This window comes from Notamacropus eugenii, chromosome 5, assembly GCF_028372415.1.
Source record: "Notamacropus eugenii isolate mMacEug1 chromosome 5, mMacEug1.pri_v2, whole genome shotgun sequence".
NCBI lineage: Eukaryota > Metazoa > Chordata > Mammalia > Diprotodontia > Macropodidae > Notamacropus > Notamacropus eugenii.
The window spans coordinates 452,815,188-452,835,554 of NC_092876.1; the positions used below are offsets into that span (position 1 = coordinate 452,815,188).

General features: G+C 35.4%; 1 protein-coding gene across 6 annotated transcripts in view; it reads right to left on the bottom strand.

Moving 5' to 3' along the window:
- The window catches only part of ZFX (zinc finger protein X-linked), a 113,601-nt gene that overhangs the window by 25,266 nt on the left and 67,968 nt on the right, over positions 1–20,367 (bottom strand). For all 6 annotated transcript variants that reach the window (XM_072615245.1, XM_072615247.1, XM_072615249.1 and 3 more), the window contains one exon: positions 10,503–11,072. In XM_072615245.1, the coding sequence (XP_072471346.1) occupies positions 10,503–11,072 (570 nt within the window). The remainder of the gene's footprint in view (positions 1–10,502; positions 11,073–20,367) is intronic.

The following is a 20,367-nucleotide window of genomic DNA, read 5'->3' on the forward strand; positions in this document are numbered from 1 at the left end:
CTTTAAATCCCAACTCAAGTATCACCTCCTCTGTGAAACTGTGTTTGATTCTGTCAGTGACAACCTTCCTTTCCAATAAAAAATCAGACTGCACATTGCCATCTTTTTGTTATTTTCTGGTAAACAGACCACATAATCTTGTTTTGTAGTTACCATAATTCGTATATTTCTCTTTCTCCACTATCCCACAAACCCTTTGTAGGGCAAAGACCAAGTCATAATTAAAACTTTCCTTTGTTCCATGTAGCACTTTGTACACAGTAGGCAATTAGATATTTGTTAAATGAATTAATGTAATAAAAGCCATTATTTCTCATAATGGGTATAAAGCATATGGATCTAGTTGTTCCAAGATATGACACAGAAATAGAATATTTATTAATGTAGAAATAGCTTCAAAAACTGTCCAGCCACATTCACAGAAAACAGATCCACAATTGGTTATAAGGAAAAATGGTAAGTTTAAGCAGTCTGTCACTAACTTTTTAATAATGAGGTGAAGAAAAATAAAACAGGCCTTTCCACAAACTATTCTTTGGTTTATCAAGAGATAAACCACTAAACTTGCTGTACACTAAGCCTAAGGCAATTCTTCCCTTATTGTTTAATCCGAATTTTAATCTCTGCTCTAGAAGTATATAAATACAATTTGTTTAAGAATAAGAAGTAAGTCTAACACAATTCAACATATATAAACAGGCTGGAGTAGGCACAACTTATCCTCCTAAAACTGCAAAAACATTTTGGCTAAGAAGGCAGGTGGTACATATTTTCTTTGTATTCTCCAAAAATAAGACTGCATCCTTCATCTGTTGACTTTTTTTTTAACAATAAGATCATCACAATAATATAGTGTTAAAAGATATAAACAAATTAGCAAACAATTACCATAAGAATAATTTGTCAAACTTGTATATGCTAACACTATTTATTGCTCAGTAATGATATGCTTTCTGCCAGAGTTTAGCAACAACATACCAATGTAGCTTTTAATCACTCAAAAATATTTGAGTGGCTACTATATGCAAATGGTCTTTCCTATTAAATAAAGGGTAAGGGCAATGATCTATTCAAGTTCAATCTTTGTCTCTACATATTTTCCTTAACATCTCTAAAGGTGAGGGTCAAAACCCTAACATATAGTTGTGTCCCCCTAGAACCCAATACAGATCTAGTATTCATTTATCTAAAACTGCTTTTAAATCAAAATTTTATTTTGATTTAAAGCCTGCATGACCTCTTTAATGAGCTTCCTTGGACAGTAAGCCACTTGAGGGCTGAAACTATACTTTGCCTCTCTTTCTATCCTTGCCACTTAACATAACACAGTGCCTGGCAAATAGCAGGTACATAATAAAGGTTTATTGAATGACTGATTGAGCTTCAAAGGGTCACTCTTTATTCTTTTATTACCAGATTTGGAGAATAAAATCTTTGCTGACTTTACCAGTATCTTTTATGATTTTGTAGACTTCAAATCCCATCTCTGCTTAGCCTTCATCTACCCACGCTACAATTTTATTCTTCTAAGCTGTCTTCATACAGTAAGCCCTTCATCTCGATTATTTCAGATGTTCTTTTTTAGATCTTTCCCAAGTCCATAACATTTTCTGGAGGCTTCGGGGTAATCATGAAGCGTACTTGAGCAATAAATCTAAATAGCACCTTAATCAAGTTTGTGCCCACATTAAAAAAGATTAGACAATTAAAAATAATGCAGACAAAAGTGAGCACCTGCCTCTTGTTACTTCACAGTCTGGAACATCCTAATTTGAAACTAAAGCCAATAGTTAACTATTATTACAAGAAATTGGATTTTTTTTAAAATCAAAATTAGAATGAAACTCTAGTCACAAAAAAGGTTTTTCACAATCTCAGAATATTTTACTAAGCAGCAATTTGATCATAACATCCTTCCCTAGATAACTTGGAAAAACAGCTGACTCATGATGAGAAGTGACGCCACTGCCACTAGGAAGCAGAATGGAAAAGCCACTCACCTACTCAGAAAACCTCCAGCTGTCACTCCTCAGCTCAGCTGTTTCCATAGAAACTAGGGCAGGGATAGCATCAAGGACAAGAGGGAGTCAGGGACCAGCTATTGTTTATTATAAAAAGAGATATGGGAGCAGATTTTGAGCCCCTGTATAAAACCTCTGCTATTCTATTCAATCAGCAATGAAAATAAGTGCACAAAAAATGAAGAAGGCATGAAGAAAGGGGGATAGAAAAGACAGAAAGAATAAAGAAAAGGGAAATGAGAAGAGCAATAAACAAAGTCGTTATGATACTGTTTGGATAACTGGCAAATTTTATTTGAAAATGTTTATTTTCCTTTTTAATAATTCTCTCTTTTCTGTTACTAAAATTGGCAGAAGTAGAATCAATGAAACATAAATGGAATCTCCGCTGGGGAACCACTAAGCAAACATGAAGGCAGTGAAAAATTATTGCACCTTAAGAAACAATGAATCTGAAGGATTAAGAGAAGCATGGAAGGTTTAAAGGAAATCAGTGCAGACTCCAAGAAGCAGAACCAAAACACCAATGAAAAGGAAACGCTGTGTAATGACAGTGACCAAGCCAAGCCCGGACCTCCCTCCCTTCTTCGCAGAGATAAGGAGCTGGGAGGACTTAATATTATACACACTAGCAGATACACGTCATGTCTGTTGGTTTGGCTGCATGTTTTTCTCTTTCCTACAAGGAATGGCTCTGTAGGGTAGGGTAGAGGGAGTGACGGAGGTGAAAATTAAGATTTCAATAAACAAAACATTTCAATATTAAGATTTTTTTTAAAAAATTAAATACATATAAATGGATGAAAACTATCCATTTCCAAAGTATGACAAATATAGAAGGCATCTAATAAACATTTGTGAATGAACTTAAATCCTTCTGATAGTCAAATTAGAGCCTAGTAGCCAAAGTAAAACCAGAGAAAACTAGAAGTCTAAGAAATTCTTTTCTCACTTAGCACAAAGACTTACTAAGATGTTAAAAACACCACGTAAAAGCATTTGGGATAAAGGAGGATTTCACACTTGTGGCAATAATAACGGCTAGAAAGACAAGTAAGTAAACCTTCACGGACTGAAAAGCTAAATTAAAATTTAATGCATTACTTCACAACCTACCGAAAGACAGTGTGGTTTTGTGGAAGAGGATTGGATTTAGAGTCAAAGGGCCTGGGTTCAGATTTTGGCTCTTGCACTACAAATGGCTCTACAAACATGATCTTTTTGCAAGCTATCTTTACACCCTCTACTGGTTGGTCCCCTTATCAGTAAAATCAGGGAAATTATCTCTAAGGTTCCTTCTAGTTCTAAATCTTATAGTTCCATGCAATAAAATGACATGATGGTTATAACCCAAGTTCTAAACATCAACAGATATCCTAAAACACTTAATTTCCTAGAGTTGTGTAAAGGAAGTGTGCATAAACTGAGTATCACCTGATCTGCTCCTAACTTTTCCACAATATAATTATCATAAAGTGACAACCTGTTTAAAAGCAACGTACTGCTCCTAAAAAATGAAGATTCATTTAAGGAGCTTTGTGACAACTCAATAGCAATCTAAAATCATGAACTATATTTCCTAAGTGGGTAACTCCAGTGAAACATAAGCATGGGAATTATGAAATATCACCGCTGTAGCGTTTTTGTTTTTTTTTTTTTTAACAAGACCCTCAAGGTATTAGTTGCGGGAAAGAGAGAAATGTATCTGTCAATCCCTTCTAGCTTTTTGTTCCAGAAACAAGAAGATCAATTTCTGCAGAAATTAAAGGGTAAGATTTATTCCACAAATATTTAATGAGTACACACTGTATACTAAACACTGTGAAGGACTAAAAAAATAAGAGATAAATCAAAGAAATATTCAAAAAACGCACAGAAGTGAGCAGAGGGAAGTTCTGAAGAAGTCACAAATTTGGTCAGGTTTGGGGGTACTTTTTGCTATTGTTTAAAAGAACTACATAAAAGTTCAGTTTTACATACAATCTTTTCTGTTCTTTATTGAAATGTTCAAATCTAAGCGTAAAATAAAAATATAATCATAAAAATTCAAAGATACCCTCTTCTAAGCTGATCTACAAATTATTGATCAAGTCATGAAGCACATGTGGACAACGCAAACACCAAAATGATACTGATTTATCCATGTGCCCTCAAACAAAAGATGCATATATAATTCCTTACAGGGTATATAAGTGTCCATATACACTACCATGGCATAGATAGAGTTCATCTTAAGCACAGATGAAACTTCCTGCTGAAAAGAATCAGTCAAGGCAGAGGAATAAGAAATTTTTTAAGCATTTGGAAAAACTCAGTTATGCAGCTCCTGAGCATTGCTGAGATGTGGTCTTGCACCACTGTCTGTCACTGCTAAGATTCCTGCTAAAGGTTTTATGGACTACTATACTGAATACAAAACAATACTAATCCTAAATTGTGGCAATGCAAAACAAAGGAAAATAATTCTGTTGTGAGACAGAGTACAAGAACTACATGATGTAAGTAGAAAGAGTCCTGGAACTTATGAGAATTGATGCAAAGCATGAAGAAAGCAGAGCCAAAATAATAACAGATGGAACTGCAACAATGTAAATCAATGAACAGTAAGAGGTAGCCAAACCTGGGATCAAATACAATGGCCAAGGTAGGATCAGGCTACTAATGTTAAGGTACAACTTTCCTTTTTGTTACTAATACAATCAACAACCAATAAACATTAGTGATAACCCTGTCATTAGGTGATTCTGCTTAATTATTTCAGGGAATTGTACTTTGGAAAAGGGGTAGGGGGCACTGTTTCTGTGTTTGGTGGTTTAAGTGTCTGTTGCATCAAAATAAAATGAACTATTAAATTTAGAGAAACAAAGAAAGCCTATTGGACTTGGTGTCAGAAAACCTGGGCTTAAGTCCCAGTTTTTGTGTATCTCTAACATTTCAAGTTTCCTTTTGGTAAAATGAAAGTAGCAGCAGCTCCACACCTGCCTCCAAGATCTGATGAGAATCAAGTGAAATGAAATAAGTCCATGTGCATTGTTAAACTTTCAGGCGCTAGGGAGGATCACAGACTTAAAGCTGCGATTTCTTTACGTGCTACTTTAACCAACATTTTCTATCTTTGCATCCATTTTTGGTACCTGTCCTAGATTCTAGCCCAGAGAAGGTGCACAGTACTGTTTACTGAACTGAGGCCTGGGATTCATTAAGGAAATCTGAATGACTAAAGAAATCTATTAAAACCCTATGCCTATTTCATGATGCTACTGCCAGTCACAATGGAAATGACACTCATTTCCCATCATTAAGTAAGAAAGCAAGATAAAGCTAGTTTTATTCAAATAACTTGTCAAGAACATCAAAAGCATATGTGTGTACATTCACATACATCTTCCACGAGGACAGTACCCTGATTTCCCATTATGGAAATGAAGTGAACCTAGGCCCCCAAAGGACAGCTAGGTGGAACAGTGGATAGAATGCTGTGCCTGTAAATCAGGAAGACCTGAGTTCAAATGCAGGCTCAGACACTAGCTGTGTGGTCCTGAGCAAGTCACTTAACCCCAATGCCCCAGTTTCCTCATCTAGAAAATGAGCTGAAGAAGGAAATGCAAACTACTCCAATATCTTTGCCAAGAAAAATACATGGAGTCACGAAGAGTCAGACATGACTGAACCACAAAAATAATGTATAAGCAAATCTCTTGGCAAGTGCTACCCAACTGAAAAGCTTTTAAATATTGGTCATGGGAATAGAAGGTTATGTCTATCATCCAAGGACAGACAAGTTTTGAAAGGTTCATCCACATATCTCTCACAAGGTGAGGAAATTTCTCAGGATACAACAATTTCTGAAGACTATACACTAAATTGTAAAAAGGAATTGTAATCTGTATCAATAAGAAAAGCAACCACACCAATAAAGGCACAGATCCTTGATGTATTCACATATATGCAAATGTTAAAAGGTAGTCAAGAAAACTATCCTTCCAAAAAACTATAAAGCAACCAGTCAAAATTATTTGGCAATAGATAAAAGATAAGCAAACCAATGAAACCAAACAAAATAAGTTAAAAAGGAGATCCAAACCTATTTTAGAGTTTAAAGGCAAACCAAAATAAAACAAAAAAGAAATGAATAATTATTTCATAAATACCAGTGGATAAGCTGGGTATAAATAAGAAAAAGAAATACACAACTACAGCTGGATTAAGAATTTACATTTAACAAAACAAACCACTTAAAGAGTAATAATAATGTACATATTCCAATTTTGAAGGGAGATAATTTCTTGACTATTAAAAGAGAAGTAATTACCAATAAAAGGAACACAGTTAATATTGCATAAACATAAAACATTTCTGCACAACAAAACAAAATTTAAAAATAGGAATATATGTGTATATATTCACAATTAAAATTATGGATATTTTGATTCCCAAAATATAGAGGCAACTGACTGATACATAATCTCCAAAGGACAAAATAATGCTCATATAAAAAGAAATACAAATACTAAGTAACTATGGGAATGGGTTTCAGTAATAATTAAAGACAAGCATATTAAAAGTACCATCATACCCATTAAAGTAACAAAAATAAATGAAAATGAAAAAGCACAATGTTAATGAGGTTGTAGAAGAAAAAGACACAGATTGTTGATGACATAAAAAAACTTTTTGGAATACATCCTGCTAATGGGTAAAAAGAGTAATAAGAATAATCGCATCCTTTGACTCAGTAATGCCACTGTGGGCACGACATTCCCAGAAAATAAGAGGAAAAAACTTTACTGCATCTGCAGAGAGAGAGTGTGTGTGTGTGTGTGTGTGTGTGTGTGTGTGTGTGTGTGTGAGTGCACGTGTGTGCATGTGTGTGCAAATGCTCAGCACTAATGTTATGTAAATGTGTATGCTAATCTATTCATTTGCCTTTGGGAATGAATCAATCAATCACATTTATTAAGCACCTACTAGGTGCCAGGCACAATAATTAGTGCTAAATGAAGACTATATAAAAGCAGGGAAGAGTCAGGAATAAGAAGACAAAAGAGAACTCAGAATGAAATCATTCTGACATCTTGATGACAAACTTTATAATGTTATGTCTAAATAAACACAGATTAGAAGACAGAGTTGGGTGTATTTGTTTTCTACTTTACATAGCTGCTGTTTTGACACTTCTGGTTAATTTTATTTTTAGAATTGAACATATATCCAGTTTTAGTTAAATTTTTCAGCCACATTCAATGCTTAGAATGAGGGCTAAAACGTGGAAATCTTTTAACACGACAGTTTATGGAGAACAATATCCAAATTCTGAAACTGCTGTTTTCAGAAGACTTTAATTTTCAAGTGTATATGGGGATTATGGACAGCTCTGTAGAGCTGGTTTAGCATTGACAGACTGAAAATAAGCCTAAAGAATGAGGTACCAGATTGCACCAGGAAAATTCCACAGTCTACAAACAAATACTACTTGTAGTATACTTATATATAAGTATGTGTGTGTATGTGTGTGTGTGTGTATATATATATATTTAAGCAAGACAACCAGAAGAGAAGTAATGTCCTCTGGAAGCTTTTGCAAGTGTAATACCCACCCACATGGCAACAAAGTCCTCACCATTTTCAATCTTTCATGGAACTGGGCAAATTAGAGGCTGCTCGTTATTTCACCAGCTATGGCACCCCAACTGGCTGAATTCAGAGAGGATACAGAAGTTAATTGTAGAATACAAACACATAAGAGTTGACAGGGAAGAAAGAGTGTAAGGACTGCAAAAGACAGAGAGAATGAAACCATACTTTTTCCATGGAAAGTGTTGGTAACTGGAACTTCTGCTAACCTTCCTATCCAAGGATCCATAGCCACTTTTACAACTGTAGTAGTCCTTTACATTCATCCCATCACAGCTTTCCTTGGGTACTACCCTCAATTTGTAGTCAGGCACTGCTGACAATTTCAAAGCCGCCCAAATCATTGATAGAATGTAAGCTCCCTGAGAGCCAGGGCTGTTTCATTTCTGTCTTTGTGTTCCCAGTACCTGGCACATAAGAAGTACTTAATATTTAATTAAAAAAAGAAAAGAAAGCCAGTACTCAAAAATCAACATCACAGAATCACGGTTTTAAAAAAAATTAATGCAACCATCTCCAATGGCTTTTCTTAATGTTTATCAAATGTGGAATTGAAGGGTAAAGAACAAGTGTTTCTCCTTTGCTGTCGGTTTATATCGGGTTATTAGAGGACAATTAGACACAAACACAAAATCTTATAGGAGTAAGCCCTCAGTACTAATTGGAATTTCAGTTCAAATTACAAAGGAAGTAGTTTTATTTTCAAATGGCTGATACTAAAATATACTATACAGTAGAGAAGGAAGTGTGGTATAGTAGAAAGAGAATGGACTGGGAGTCAGGAAGACTTGGCCTCAATTCCCTTCTTAGTTGTGTAATTCTAGGGAAACAATGTAACCTCTCTCAACCCAATTCTTCATCTGTAAAATGGGGATAGTAGCACTTACCTCATTAGATTATTCTGAGAATCAAATGAGATTGCATATAGGTGCAGAACATTTGCAAAAGTTAAAGTGCTGTAAAAATGTTAATTAATACCATTACTAATAGCTAGATTATGGAAACTTTCACTCTGAAAGTTTTAGACTAGTGGGGGTATTTTTAAGCTAAAAAATGCCATTCCTTCTTTAATATTTATTTATTCAGAAACAAGGGGGCGAGGTCTTCTTTAAATTAGACCCAGGGCCTAAAAGAAGGCTAAATAAAAATATTAATAAAAAAAATTACACAGTAAAGTACAAATGATTTACTACACCAGCTCTCCCTTCACCCTCCCAAGAAAAGACTGTTTTTCATGAGCCCCTTAAAAAGATGTGAAAAGTGGAGGTGTTTGGTGTTAGGCTATATGCTACTAAAAAAATGCTGACTCCAAATACTGTACTCTAGGGAAAACTAGATTTGTTTGTTTTCTTTGAAACGAGGAAAAATAGGGATCCAGAACTGGCCAAGAGCACTAGAGGAACTCCTTTCCCAACCTGGCTACCACACATCGTATCTCTGTTACTCTTTATTACCTAGATTACGGTATCTGCTATATTCCTCAGGTCCTTTGATCCCTCTTGCTAATGAATCCATTGTATATACTAGTGCCAATTTAATCTCCCAAATACAGATCTGTTCATGGCACTCTGTTGCTCAAAATCCTTCCAAGATTCTCTAATTGCTGAGTACAACCTCTGGTCATTCAAAGTCCTGGTTCCAGACAATCCTTCTAGCCTTATTTTCTATTTCTTTCTTTCATTTACTCTATGTTCAGCTAAACTGGACTAACTGTTGTTACCTGAACACATCTGCCACTTTTGTGCTTCCATTCCTCTGCTTGTCCCCTACCCTCCATGAAATTTCTACCTCTCCTGTATCTGCCTATTGAAATTCTATCCCTCCTGGAAAGACCAGCTCAAATCACCCCTCCTTCCTCCACAAAACTTTTCCTGATCCTTTCCAGTTGGAAATGACTGCATGCTTAGAACTGTCCTAGAACTTTATTTGTACCTTTTATAAACTGAGTGTACTTTTCTGGGAGTACCATCGTTATTTTTCTGTCTTCTCTCCCCTGCAAGTTCCAAAAGGTGAGGACCACACTTTATCAATCTTTGCATCTTTCTTAGCATCTAACACTTTGCACAGAATAAAGACAGTAAATGTTTTCAAAATTACATTGAACATATGCCCCTTAAATATCATAGGCTTCCTATACATTATATTATTTAACAAAGCTCTGTGTTGAAAAGAAGTAGTCATATAAGACTTCAGAGAAACAAATGTTTGTAATCATTTTCTATACAAATTCATTCTAAAGCCACTGAAATGTTCAGACTATGATTAGAACTGTGATACATCCAGTCTTATACTCTGTTTCTGACAGCAGGACTAAGAAACATTTTGTTCAAGGGTATAGCTTGCCAGTCAAGCTGAAAAGATAGGAAAGCAACAAAGTATCATTTCATTCACTCACCAGTATGTCCAAACACTTTTGAAGGTGCTTACACTTTTCTCTGTATTCATCTCTTATCTGTTGTATTGTACATTTCCTTTCATTCTTCCTAAATTACTCCACTTGAAATTTCAGGCATGGCCCCCTAGTTCTAGTTTATCAAGATTAGGTGGTCCAACTTCAACTACCCTTCATGATTTAAGGAATCAATTAAATTCCCTTCCAATGTCTCTTTCTGAGCTGAAAAGTGCTAATCTGTTTAACAATACCTATCAGTATTCCCTTAAGCACTTTAATTTTCTTATGGTTCTAACTTAATAGGATCCAACTGAAACACAAATACAGGTAGGTTTATGAGATTTACTTTAATTTTATGGAAGTTTCAAGTAAAGTAAATATCATCCCTGATATCATTTAGAGAAGACATCTTTCAAAATATATCTTTGACAATAGAGCTTTACCCCAAAACTTACAGGAAATCATAAGGTAATCCTCACAGTTGCTTTTATCATCATCTTGTTGTTCCACAGGGATTCCATTGGCATCTATAACAGCTTCTGAGGCACAGTCTGCTACCAATACTTCTTCTGAAACTACATCAGTTGTCAGAGGATCTGTGACAATTTCTGCTTCTACAACATTGTCATGAACAACATGTTCCACATGTCCAACATCAGGTACATGCATAGAGTCACTTGTCAATACGTGTTCTGGTATGGACATAGTAGCTGTAGTTATGTCCGAGGCTAAAACATCATCAGGAACAGTGCAATGTGCTAATGAGACTTCTTCAGTGACATCTGTGTCCAGCACTTGCTCCGGAATAATGACTGTTTCAGACACATCCGCTTCTTCCATGATATCTGGGCACTGAACATCCTCTATAACAACGTCCTCAATAACATCTTGGATTACTACAGAGTCTGGGTCGTCAGGGACAAAGTTATGCACGGTTATGTCTGAATCCACCACATCTGAAACAAAAACAGTTTCTTGTACTTCCACAACAATCTGATCACCATCCATGTGTGTAGCATCAGCTCCTTAAAAAAATAAAAACAAAAATGAACAACTTGCAGGTACACAAGCCTATTTCAAATGATAGATTACTTTTTAAAAAAAATTTCCACAGGGAATACTTCTGACTTGAAAGTTTTCTCTTATATTGATCTACACTAACACAAAAAATGTGTGATTTATTTCTACTTTTGGGAGGAGGTTGGGAGAATACAAACTTATAACACTGATCACTTTTTGACCCATCACAAGTGAAATTATGTTTTTTTTAAATGTTTTATTTTCAGTTTCAAATTCTCTCGCTCCCCTCTACCATCCATTGAGAAGGAAAAACATATGATACCCTTCATACATATGAAGTCATGCAAAACATCCAAATAATATTTGAAAAAATGTAGAGAAATCAATGACCAGAGGCAATCACAAAGTACATTCATAATAAAAATTCTTCCGGAAACAAAAGGACAAAAAGTTTTAACAGTATTAATATTAGTAATGTCATCCACGTATTTATAGATGACTATAAAATTAAAATTAAGTACCAGATGATTCTATCCACAAAACACTTTTCCTCCCTCCTTCACCATACACGCAATCTTTCTTCTTTTTTCCTCACAAAACATTCACCTTCTTCTGATTTCTCCTTTCTACTTCTTTTACTAGAATACTCTTCCCCTTATCACTTCAGATTTGTTCCCTACTGTTCTGACAATGAACTGGAGTATAGCGCTAAGTATGGGCACGCATATTATATATTTAAGTTGAAAAAAAGAGACATCTTAATTTATAGTATTAGTATTTGTAATATATATAACATAATAATAATATGATATATAAATACTATACATAATGTAAATTATATATCGCATTTATATAATAAATATAGTATAAATAACCATGACGTAAGTAAGTTCAGCATAAGAGAGAAGCAGGAGAGATGCTAAGTACGGTCTTGAAAATAAAGGGATGTTTTGGGAGAAATAAGGTTCCGGAAGCAAATAAGGCAACATCCTTTGGTATTTAAGGAGTAGCATAAGAGGGGAGGAAATAAAATTTTAAGTTGGAACAATCACTAGAGGGTGAGCTTATCATCTACTCCAATACCCATTCTTACCTCTAAACATAAAAGTGACTAACTTAATGTCATACAAAGCCAAATGAAGCAGATGACCTGGAAACAGAGGTCAGGTGTTTTGACTCTCAGACCCAATGATCTTGTCACTACAAGAAAAATAACTTTACTTTCTTAACTGAAAGACCACTCCCCTTAACTACCTTACTACTTTTCCATCAACTTTGCAGACACATAAAATTAATCACTACATCACTGCTCGGATATGCAGAGAGAAATTTTTGGTGAATTTCTTTCAACACACTATTCTGAAGAATACTTCAAAAATGATAACTCTTTCAACACACTATTCTGAAGAATATGATAAAAGAAGAAAAATGATAAATCTTATTTGTTAAAAACTACTTTAAATGATCAAAACTAGTAAATTTATCAATTTAGAAGATATTTTAAGTTCTTTGAATTTCTTTTGTAAAATACTTTCAAACCATTTCTATTTTCCATTACACTTATATGCACTGTTCTTATTAAATCAATCCCACAATTCTAATTTTAAATATATTTATTTACATGTTGAAGTACAAAAACTATTAGATTAATGTCTAAGGACCTGGATTCTAGTCCTAGACCCTGACACCCAACTTTACAGTTATACAACCTCTCTCACTCTGGACTTTCATTTGTAAAATGAGGATAACAGCTCCTATGCCTACCTCACATGGTTTGAGGTATCTAATGAGAGAGGAAGAGAGATAGGAATAGATCTGTGATTTCACTAACTCACTTCCAGATGAGGAAACTTCCCCTATCAATGCAGCTCAACACCTTCTCTGCAGATTAAAAGACTTGCCCAAGTTCACACAGCTAGCATGTGTCAGAGGCAGGACTTACACCCAGGTCTTCCTGGCTTTGAGGTCAGCTCTCTATCCATTATGCCATGCTAGTAAATGAAAAAATGCAGACTGAAGTCCTATGCAACTATAAGATGATATTACTATTCAATATTATAATTATTTTATACATTAAAATTTATATATACCCAAATTTAGTAATTTACTCAAAAGCAGACAAATACTTTGAGTACTTGGAAGTTTGAGAGCCCTGAATATCTTTTCCATTCTCTGAACTACATGGACTTGTTTTATTATTCCTATCAATTTCTCCAAAGAAACTACTGTGATTTAAAGATATAATTTAACCACTCCTTACATATTGCAATGAAGTAGGCAAGAAAATGTACTTATCAATCCTGTTTTGCAATATCCTCAAGCTGGATTATAAGCATTAGTTAAAAAAAAACTTACAAATGATATAAATTTGTCAAATTAGAAAACTGGAAAGAAGGTACGATGTAACTGTGATGAGAGCTTTAAGTATTTGGAAATCTGCTAAAGGACTCCTTCTGCCAACAGCTACACGTCTTACAAATTCCTAACTGTTTATAATTTATTTCAGAAGGCAGAAAAAGCATCTAGGGAAAACGCTACTCCAAACCTGATTCTGAATAACAGGGGAAGAGTGGTAAACTAGAAGAATAACCTTGAGAGAAAATAGTCATATCCTTTTAGAACCTTTGATAGCTAAGGGGAAGAAAGCTGGTATAATTTGTTATGTACCCTAGAATTTAGGAGAATATAACTGACAAATAACAGGAAAAAACGAGGTTATAATGATGGATGGCAAATCTAAAACAAAAGGCTGTACAACAGTGGAAAGAGCACTGGTTCTGAAGTCCATTCATATCTTGCCTCCAGGGATGCCTGTCAAATGGGAATGGTTGAAACAAGTTGGGGCACATGACTGCAATGGAAAAATACGACTGTGCTCTACGAAATGACAATTAGGATGATTTCTGATTAAAGACTCACGTAAACTGATGCAAAACAAAGTGAGCAGAACCAGGAGAACATGGCAGAGAGTAACAGTAAGACTATCTGATGATCTCAGCTCTTCTCAGCCACACAATACTATCCACATCCAGAGAAAGAACTGATGGAGTCTGAATCAGATGGAAGCACACAACTTTTAACTTCCTTATTTTCTCATGGGTTTTTTGTTGTTGTTTTCTGTGTTTTTTGTCACCACATGACTAACAAGGAAATGTTTTACATGACTGCACATGTATAACCTATATCAAACTATTTACCATCACAGGGAGGGGGTTAGGGAAGATGGGAGAGAATTTGGAACTCAAAATGTTTTAAAATGAGTGTTAAAAATGGTTTTTATATGTAACTGGGGAATATATATGTATATATAATATCTATGTGTATATATAGAGATAGATATAGATATATACATATGCAAATATTTTTTAAATCCTGCCTCTGACACCACCTGTGTAATGTTAGGCATATCACTTAACTTCTCTGGACATCAAATTTCCTTATCTGTAAAAAGAAGTTGGACTAGATGACTTCTCAAGTCCCTCCCAGCTATAGATCTATGATCCTATGATCAAGAACAGTGAAAAAAGACTCTTAAGAACAACAAATGAATGAAAGAATGAATTAATGGATAGATGGATTGATGGATGGATGAATGAATGAATCCCAAAGAGGTACCTAAACAGAACTTTCTGAAGAGCACAAATTTTTAAAAGATATTTACAAAATACGGTTCAGTCTTGGGAAACGAAAGAGGCCAAAGGCTTTTAGACTCACACCTTTATATCATTGATATTTTCTTCTGAATCAGTTTTCTGTGGGCAAATGGATCACTGACTAGCTAGAGCAAAGATCAACACTTATGAAGAACATTATTAAAGATGAGACATCATCCTTTGAATAGTTACAACTTCAACCTTATCTATTCAAATTATCCATGAAATATTTCCATTTTGCTATTTCCTGCAAAGAGTTAACTAGTATACAACAACTAACAAAGGGAAGAAGCCTAAAGAGCTCAGGAACTACAATAACAAGTAAACATTTGATCTTCCTGCTAAGTAGAGGACAACACTGATTTAGACTATAAATCCATTTATAAAGCGATGGAGAAGGACAGCAAACAACAAAATCTCATAAAAGAGTAAAAAGCAACAGAAACAAAAGCAAGTCAAAGGACAGTCTGGCATGTGACCCAAATGAGCCACATCATTCCAAGAGTAAGTTGATGTGAAATGGAGCAAATTTATTAACATTTTTATAACAATTTTCATCCTCACTGATAAAGGAACCACCACATTTGGACTCTAATACCTACAGCCAATGTAATCCAAAGAATTAGAAATGGCATACAAGAACATGAAGTCAGCAAGAACAGATAAACCAAATCAAATACATCTTGGAATCCATGCTGGAGGCAATTCAATGTAAGCAATGGAAAAAAAAACCTCACAACATATTTCAGGGAGGTAAAAACATCACAAGAATGGGGGGAAAAATCATAGACCCTATTAATAACTACTCTTCTCAAAGGCAAATGAGAGACCTTCAATAACTACCAACCCACTTTCTCAACTTTATGAAATTTTTGTGCAAATTGATCTACATATATATCCAGGGTATCCTTGAGGAAAATATCAGAGGGAAAAGTTTTGCCAACGATCCTCTATAGCTAACCAAGGGAAAGAGATGACAAGATAGCATAGATTTTGTCTTTACTGATTACAAAAAAGCATTCAGTAAAGCCTTAAAAGGTCTCTTCTCACAAAGTTTCTCATGTGTGTGTTAAGTTCCTAAAAGATTCTTGGTAAATGCAAATACAATGAAAACTATTCAAAAGCCTTGTGATTAACACCAAGCAAGGCACAGAACCAAGAAATCTATGTACACAAGGGGGCTCATCACTGACCCCGTATGCCAGGTGTAAATCGAAGAGAGAGGGAGTGAGGCTTTTCCAAATGCTTCTTTTTTCATGGATGATTAATGAGGTAATTTCATCAAGCATCTGAATGTTATAAAGTCTACTCAAATAGATTCACAATCATTGAGAAAAGATCAGGCTGTTAACGTATGGAGAAATACTAAAGGGAAAAAAATATTTATTGCCTAGATTGTAACATGAGGCTGGAGGACTACAATAAGTTGTGTATGTGTGTTATGTACGTGTATATAATTGTACCTACATATGTATTATACATGCATACACACCTCTAACAGTAACATTCATGCAGCACCACGCGTCACATATGCATCTATGTATCTGATAACATATACACACATCATACTAACAGCAGCTGTACAGACGCTGACTCAGCACTTCATACACTGGGCTCATCTGATTATTATTACACCCATTTCTCGGATGAGTAAGCTCAGTGACTCGCCTGGGGTCACAGCGAGCATCTGGATTTGAACTCACACCTTCTGGATTCTAGGCCCAGAGCTCTACTCACCGCACCATCTAACTGCCTGGTATATTTGTGCACACGCACATTCACACGCACGCGCACACACACATGCACGTGCGCACACACACATGCACGCACGCGCACACACGCACGCGCACACACACACACTCTAGGGCTGGCACTACAGAAAGGCAATGACTCCGGTTTATTGCTGACGCTGGTGTTCTTTCCAACAAGGCAGGCTGCACGCTATCCTCCATGCCTCTTGTCCATGCCCTCCCGTAAGGGCATCCCAGGCTCACCCAGTATAGTAACAACTTTCCATGAATTCTCATGGCAACATGAGCATGCTGGTTTTTCACTGCTAATCCTCTTGTCTTGCCACAAGGTTAGCTCATCGTATCTTTTATGACATCTTTAACACCACTTCTTCATAATTACTTGTTTGTGGTATGGTGCAAACCTACTATGTGTCTCTTGATTCTCCTTTGGGTGACCTTTCACTTCAGTTCCTGGGAGTTATCTCATAACTCACAACCATCCTAATATTATAAGCACGGGCCTTTGTTTCACAGAAGGTTGGGGCCATTCAAAGAAATCTGCAGTTTCCCAGAGACAACCCAGCTCATGGGTCTCTTGTTGAAGTATGATCACAACTCTCTAGTCGCAGCATCTGACAAACGCTAAAGGTTGTCCATCCAACTATATACAATCTGGAACTTTTGACTTCTGCCAGGTAAGAATGGTGTAAGAATGGTCTTTACATTTCAAAATAGGTTTGTTGTATTTTAAAAGTAAAAACCATTTTTAGCTCACAGGCCATACAAAAGTCAGCTGAGGCCTTCTGGTCATAGTTTGCTCACCTTGGCTAGACAAAAGACATCCGTCATCTATTCTGTCTTGTGTGAGTGGTTTAAAGCTGTTTTGAATTATCATTAATTTAACTTAGGAAACTATGCAATGTTCTAGGGCTTAATGTAATGACTTTAATTTTCATCCTGGCACAAATATTCATCTTTTAAACACAAATATTCTTCTAGCAATGCTGCCTGGTTGCAAATATGTAAATATCACAATTTCTAAGGAATCAAAGTTGTAGGTGATCCATAAGGTAAGCACAAATTGGAAATAGCATAAGTTTTATCATTAAATCAATGTATGGTGAGAAAAGCAAGCGGGTCAGTCATATGTTGAGAGCAAAGAATAATATTGGACAGCCCAAGTATTCCACTAGGGCCCACAAAATATAAAAAGACTGAAAGGAAGGCCCCCAGGAGTTCAGGTAAATCCTAAGGAGATGTATAAAAAAATATGGCCAAGAATCTAATGGAAAGAACAACCATATTGACTAACATCTCAGATTCACTGAAATATTAATATCTATGTTCAAAATATGGCATTAGGAACATTTAACCAGGGAAGAATAAAAATAAATCTACAAATGATAAGCTCTTTGAAGAATGCTGTCAGGAAGGCGAGAGCCCTAAATAAGATGAAGCTTGTGAAAAATTTTAATGATTACAAAAACCTCTTTTTAGTTACACTGGAGGGAAAAATAAGAATAAAGAAGGTCCAACATTTGGGATCAAAATGATAAGCTAACAGATAACAGAGAGAAAAACCAAACTACCCAAATACTTCTGGGTTTATTATACTAAGGAAAATTATTTCAGAGTAAAAAGTAAAGCAAAAATGATTAAAATAAAATGAAAATCCAAGACAAATGAGGAAGTAAAGAGATCACCTGGCTGTTCTAATTAAATGAGTTCAAGTCACTTGGAATTGGAGAATTCCGAGGCTGCTTAAACAGATGACAGCTCAATCACTGTTTATCTGTGAGGAACCGTGGAGTACAGAAGAGGTGCCATGACTAAAGAATAAAAAAATGTTTCAATTTTCAGAAAATGAGAGGATGTAAATTTGTTCAATTATTGACCAGACTTGATGTTCATGATCAACAAATTTCTAGAATTATAAAATGTTAGCATTTGTGAAGGATATTGGTGACCATTAGGAACCACAAGAAATTACGTGGAAATGATGTCAGATTAAACCCATTTTCTCTTTTAATAGTGTTATTAGGCAGGTATTCAACATAAACACAGAACATCAAGATTTCAGAAAGGTATATCATTATGGTCAGGAGCTAGTAATGCTGCCTGTATCACAAAATTAAGTGCATTCAGCACCCACTGAAAAACTGGATTCAAAGAGTGTTAATGAATTTATATTAAACTGAACTGAAAATAATTTTTTCTCCAGTTTCACAAGTTTTTATGGCCAAAAAAATTAACCCCCTAAGGTCCAATCTTCCAGTGTTACCTGTGTTCCAAAAATACACAGAAGACATCATAAAGAACATTTATGACCAGAAATGACCAGGCACGCACCAAAAACAAGGAGGAGGAAGGTGAATGCTACCAATGGAACAAAGATATTAAAAACACATCAGATGAACTGAGTGGATCTTCGATGGCAGACATATAGAAAAAGATACAGATAAACATCACACAGGATAAGAAAGCACAGAGGAATTACAATGCAAGTTAAGTGAGCATCTGCCGAAGAATTGGGAATGGTAGCCTAACCACTTGAGGCAGACAAGGTAACTGCCTTCAATATTTTCGGGCTATCATGGATAAGGGATCATCAGACTTATTCTACTTGTCTCCAGAGAAAATAACAAGAGTCAATCGGTAGAAATTTGAAGGAAACAGGTCTTAGTCTTACCAGTATAAGGAATATTCCAGCAATTAGAGCTATCTGAAAGCAGAATGAATTGTTTCAAGAAGTAAAGAGTTCTCTACTACTTACAAAGAGCCTGGATTGTCATTTGCCAGGGGTAATGTTGAAGGGATTTGCCATTCAAGCAGGTAGACGACCAAAAAAACCTTCTAAAACTCCTTCCAACTCCAGGATTCTACGGCTCTTAAACTGTGAGTCACAACAGTTTAAGACATGCGGATGGGGTTACAAGTGGAAAAAGTTTAAGAATCTAGAGGACCATAACATTTGTAACTGGAAGGAACCATGATGATCATGTAGTCCAGACCTTTCATTTTATAGAAAACTGAACCCCACAAAAGTTAACTAATTTGTCCCAGGTCCCACTGACACTTAAGAAGTTTGATCACACACAGGTCTGAGGACTCCAAATCCAAAACTCCTCGCATGTACCATGATGCAACTCTGATTTTAACTTCTTTAAAAGAAAATTAAATGAGCTGTCAAACTTCTTGGTTGTACAAATGGTTTTTTTATAATTTTAACAACAATATAAAATTTAACTCAAAAAAGCCTACAAAATTGAGTCTACATTTTAAAATGTGCCTCTTTGCAACACTGGTGTTTTGGATAGAATACTTAATTCTTTGCTACAGGGTTAGAATATTATATTAAGGGTTTTTGGACATAGTGGTTACATTTCCAAATTCATAATATCCTATGAATAAATTACAAATATTTTTCTTTCAAAATTTACTTGAGAGGTATTTACTGAAGATCTGTTTTGTTTTTAACTCTTAGAAGCTGTGAAAAAAATAAAAGAATCATAAAACAGTCTCTTCCCTTAAGGAGTTCATACTTTAGCTGGAAAGATAAGATTTAACACACATGAACTAATCACATGCTATTGGCACAAATAATAAATGCTTAGACACCAAAGGAAGTTAAGACCTATATGGGCTGGAAAGAAGAGGCAGACTGAGCTGGGTTTTGATACTAAATATATCATACTTATATATTGCTTTACAACCTGAAGAATAAAAGATTTAAACAGTCAGAAGACATTTCAAATAAATAAAAGAAAGAATTGGTGAGGCATGTTGAAAGCAAGGTAGACAAAAGATTCCCTGGCCTGGCAGAAAACATTCCTACTGAGACGAGGTACAGAAAGCAAAAGATTAGATTGCAGAGAGCCAAGACTGCTAGACCGGAGGGAGTGGGGAGTTACTGA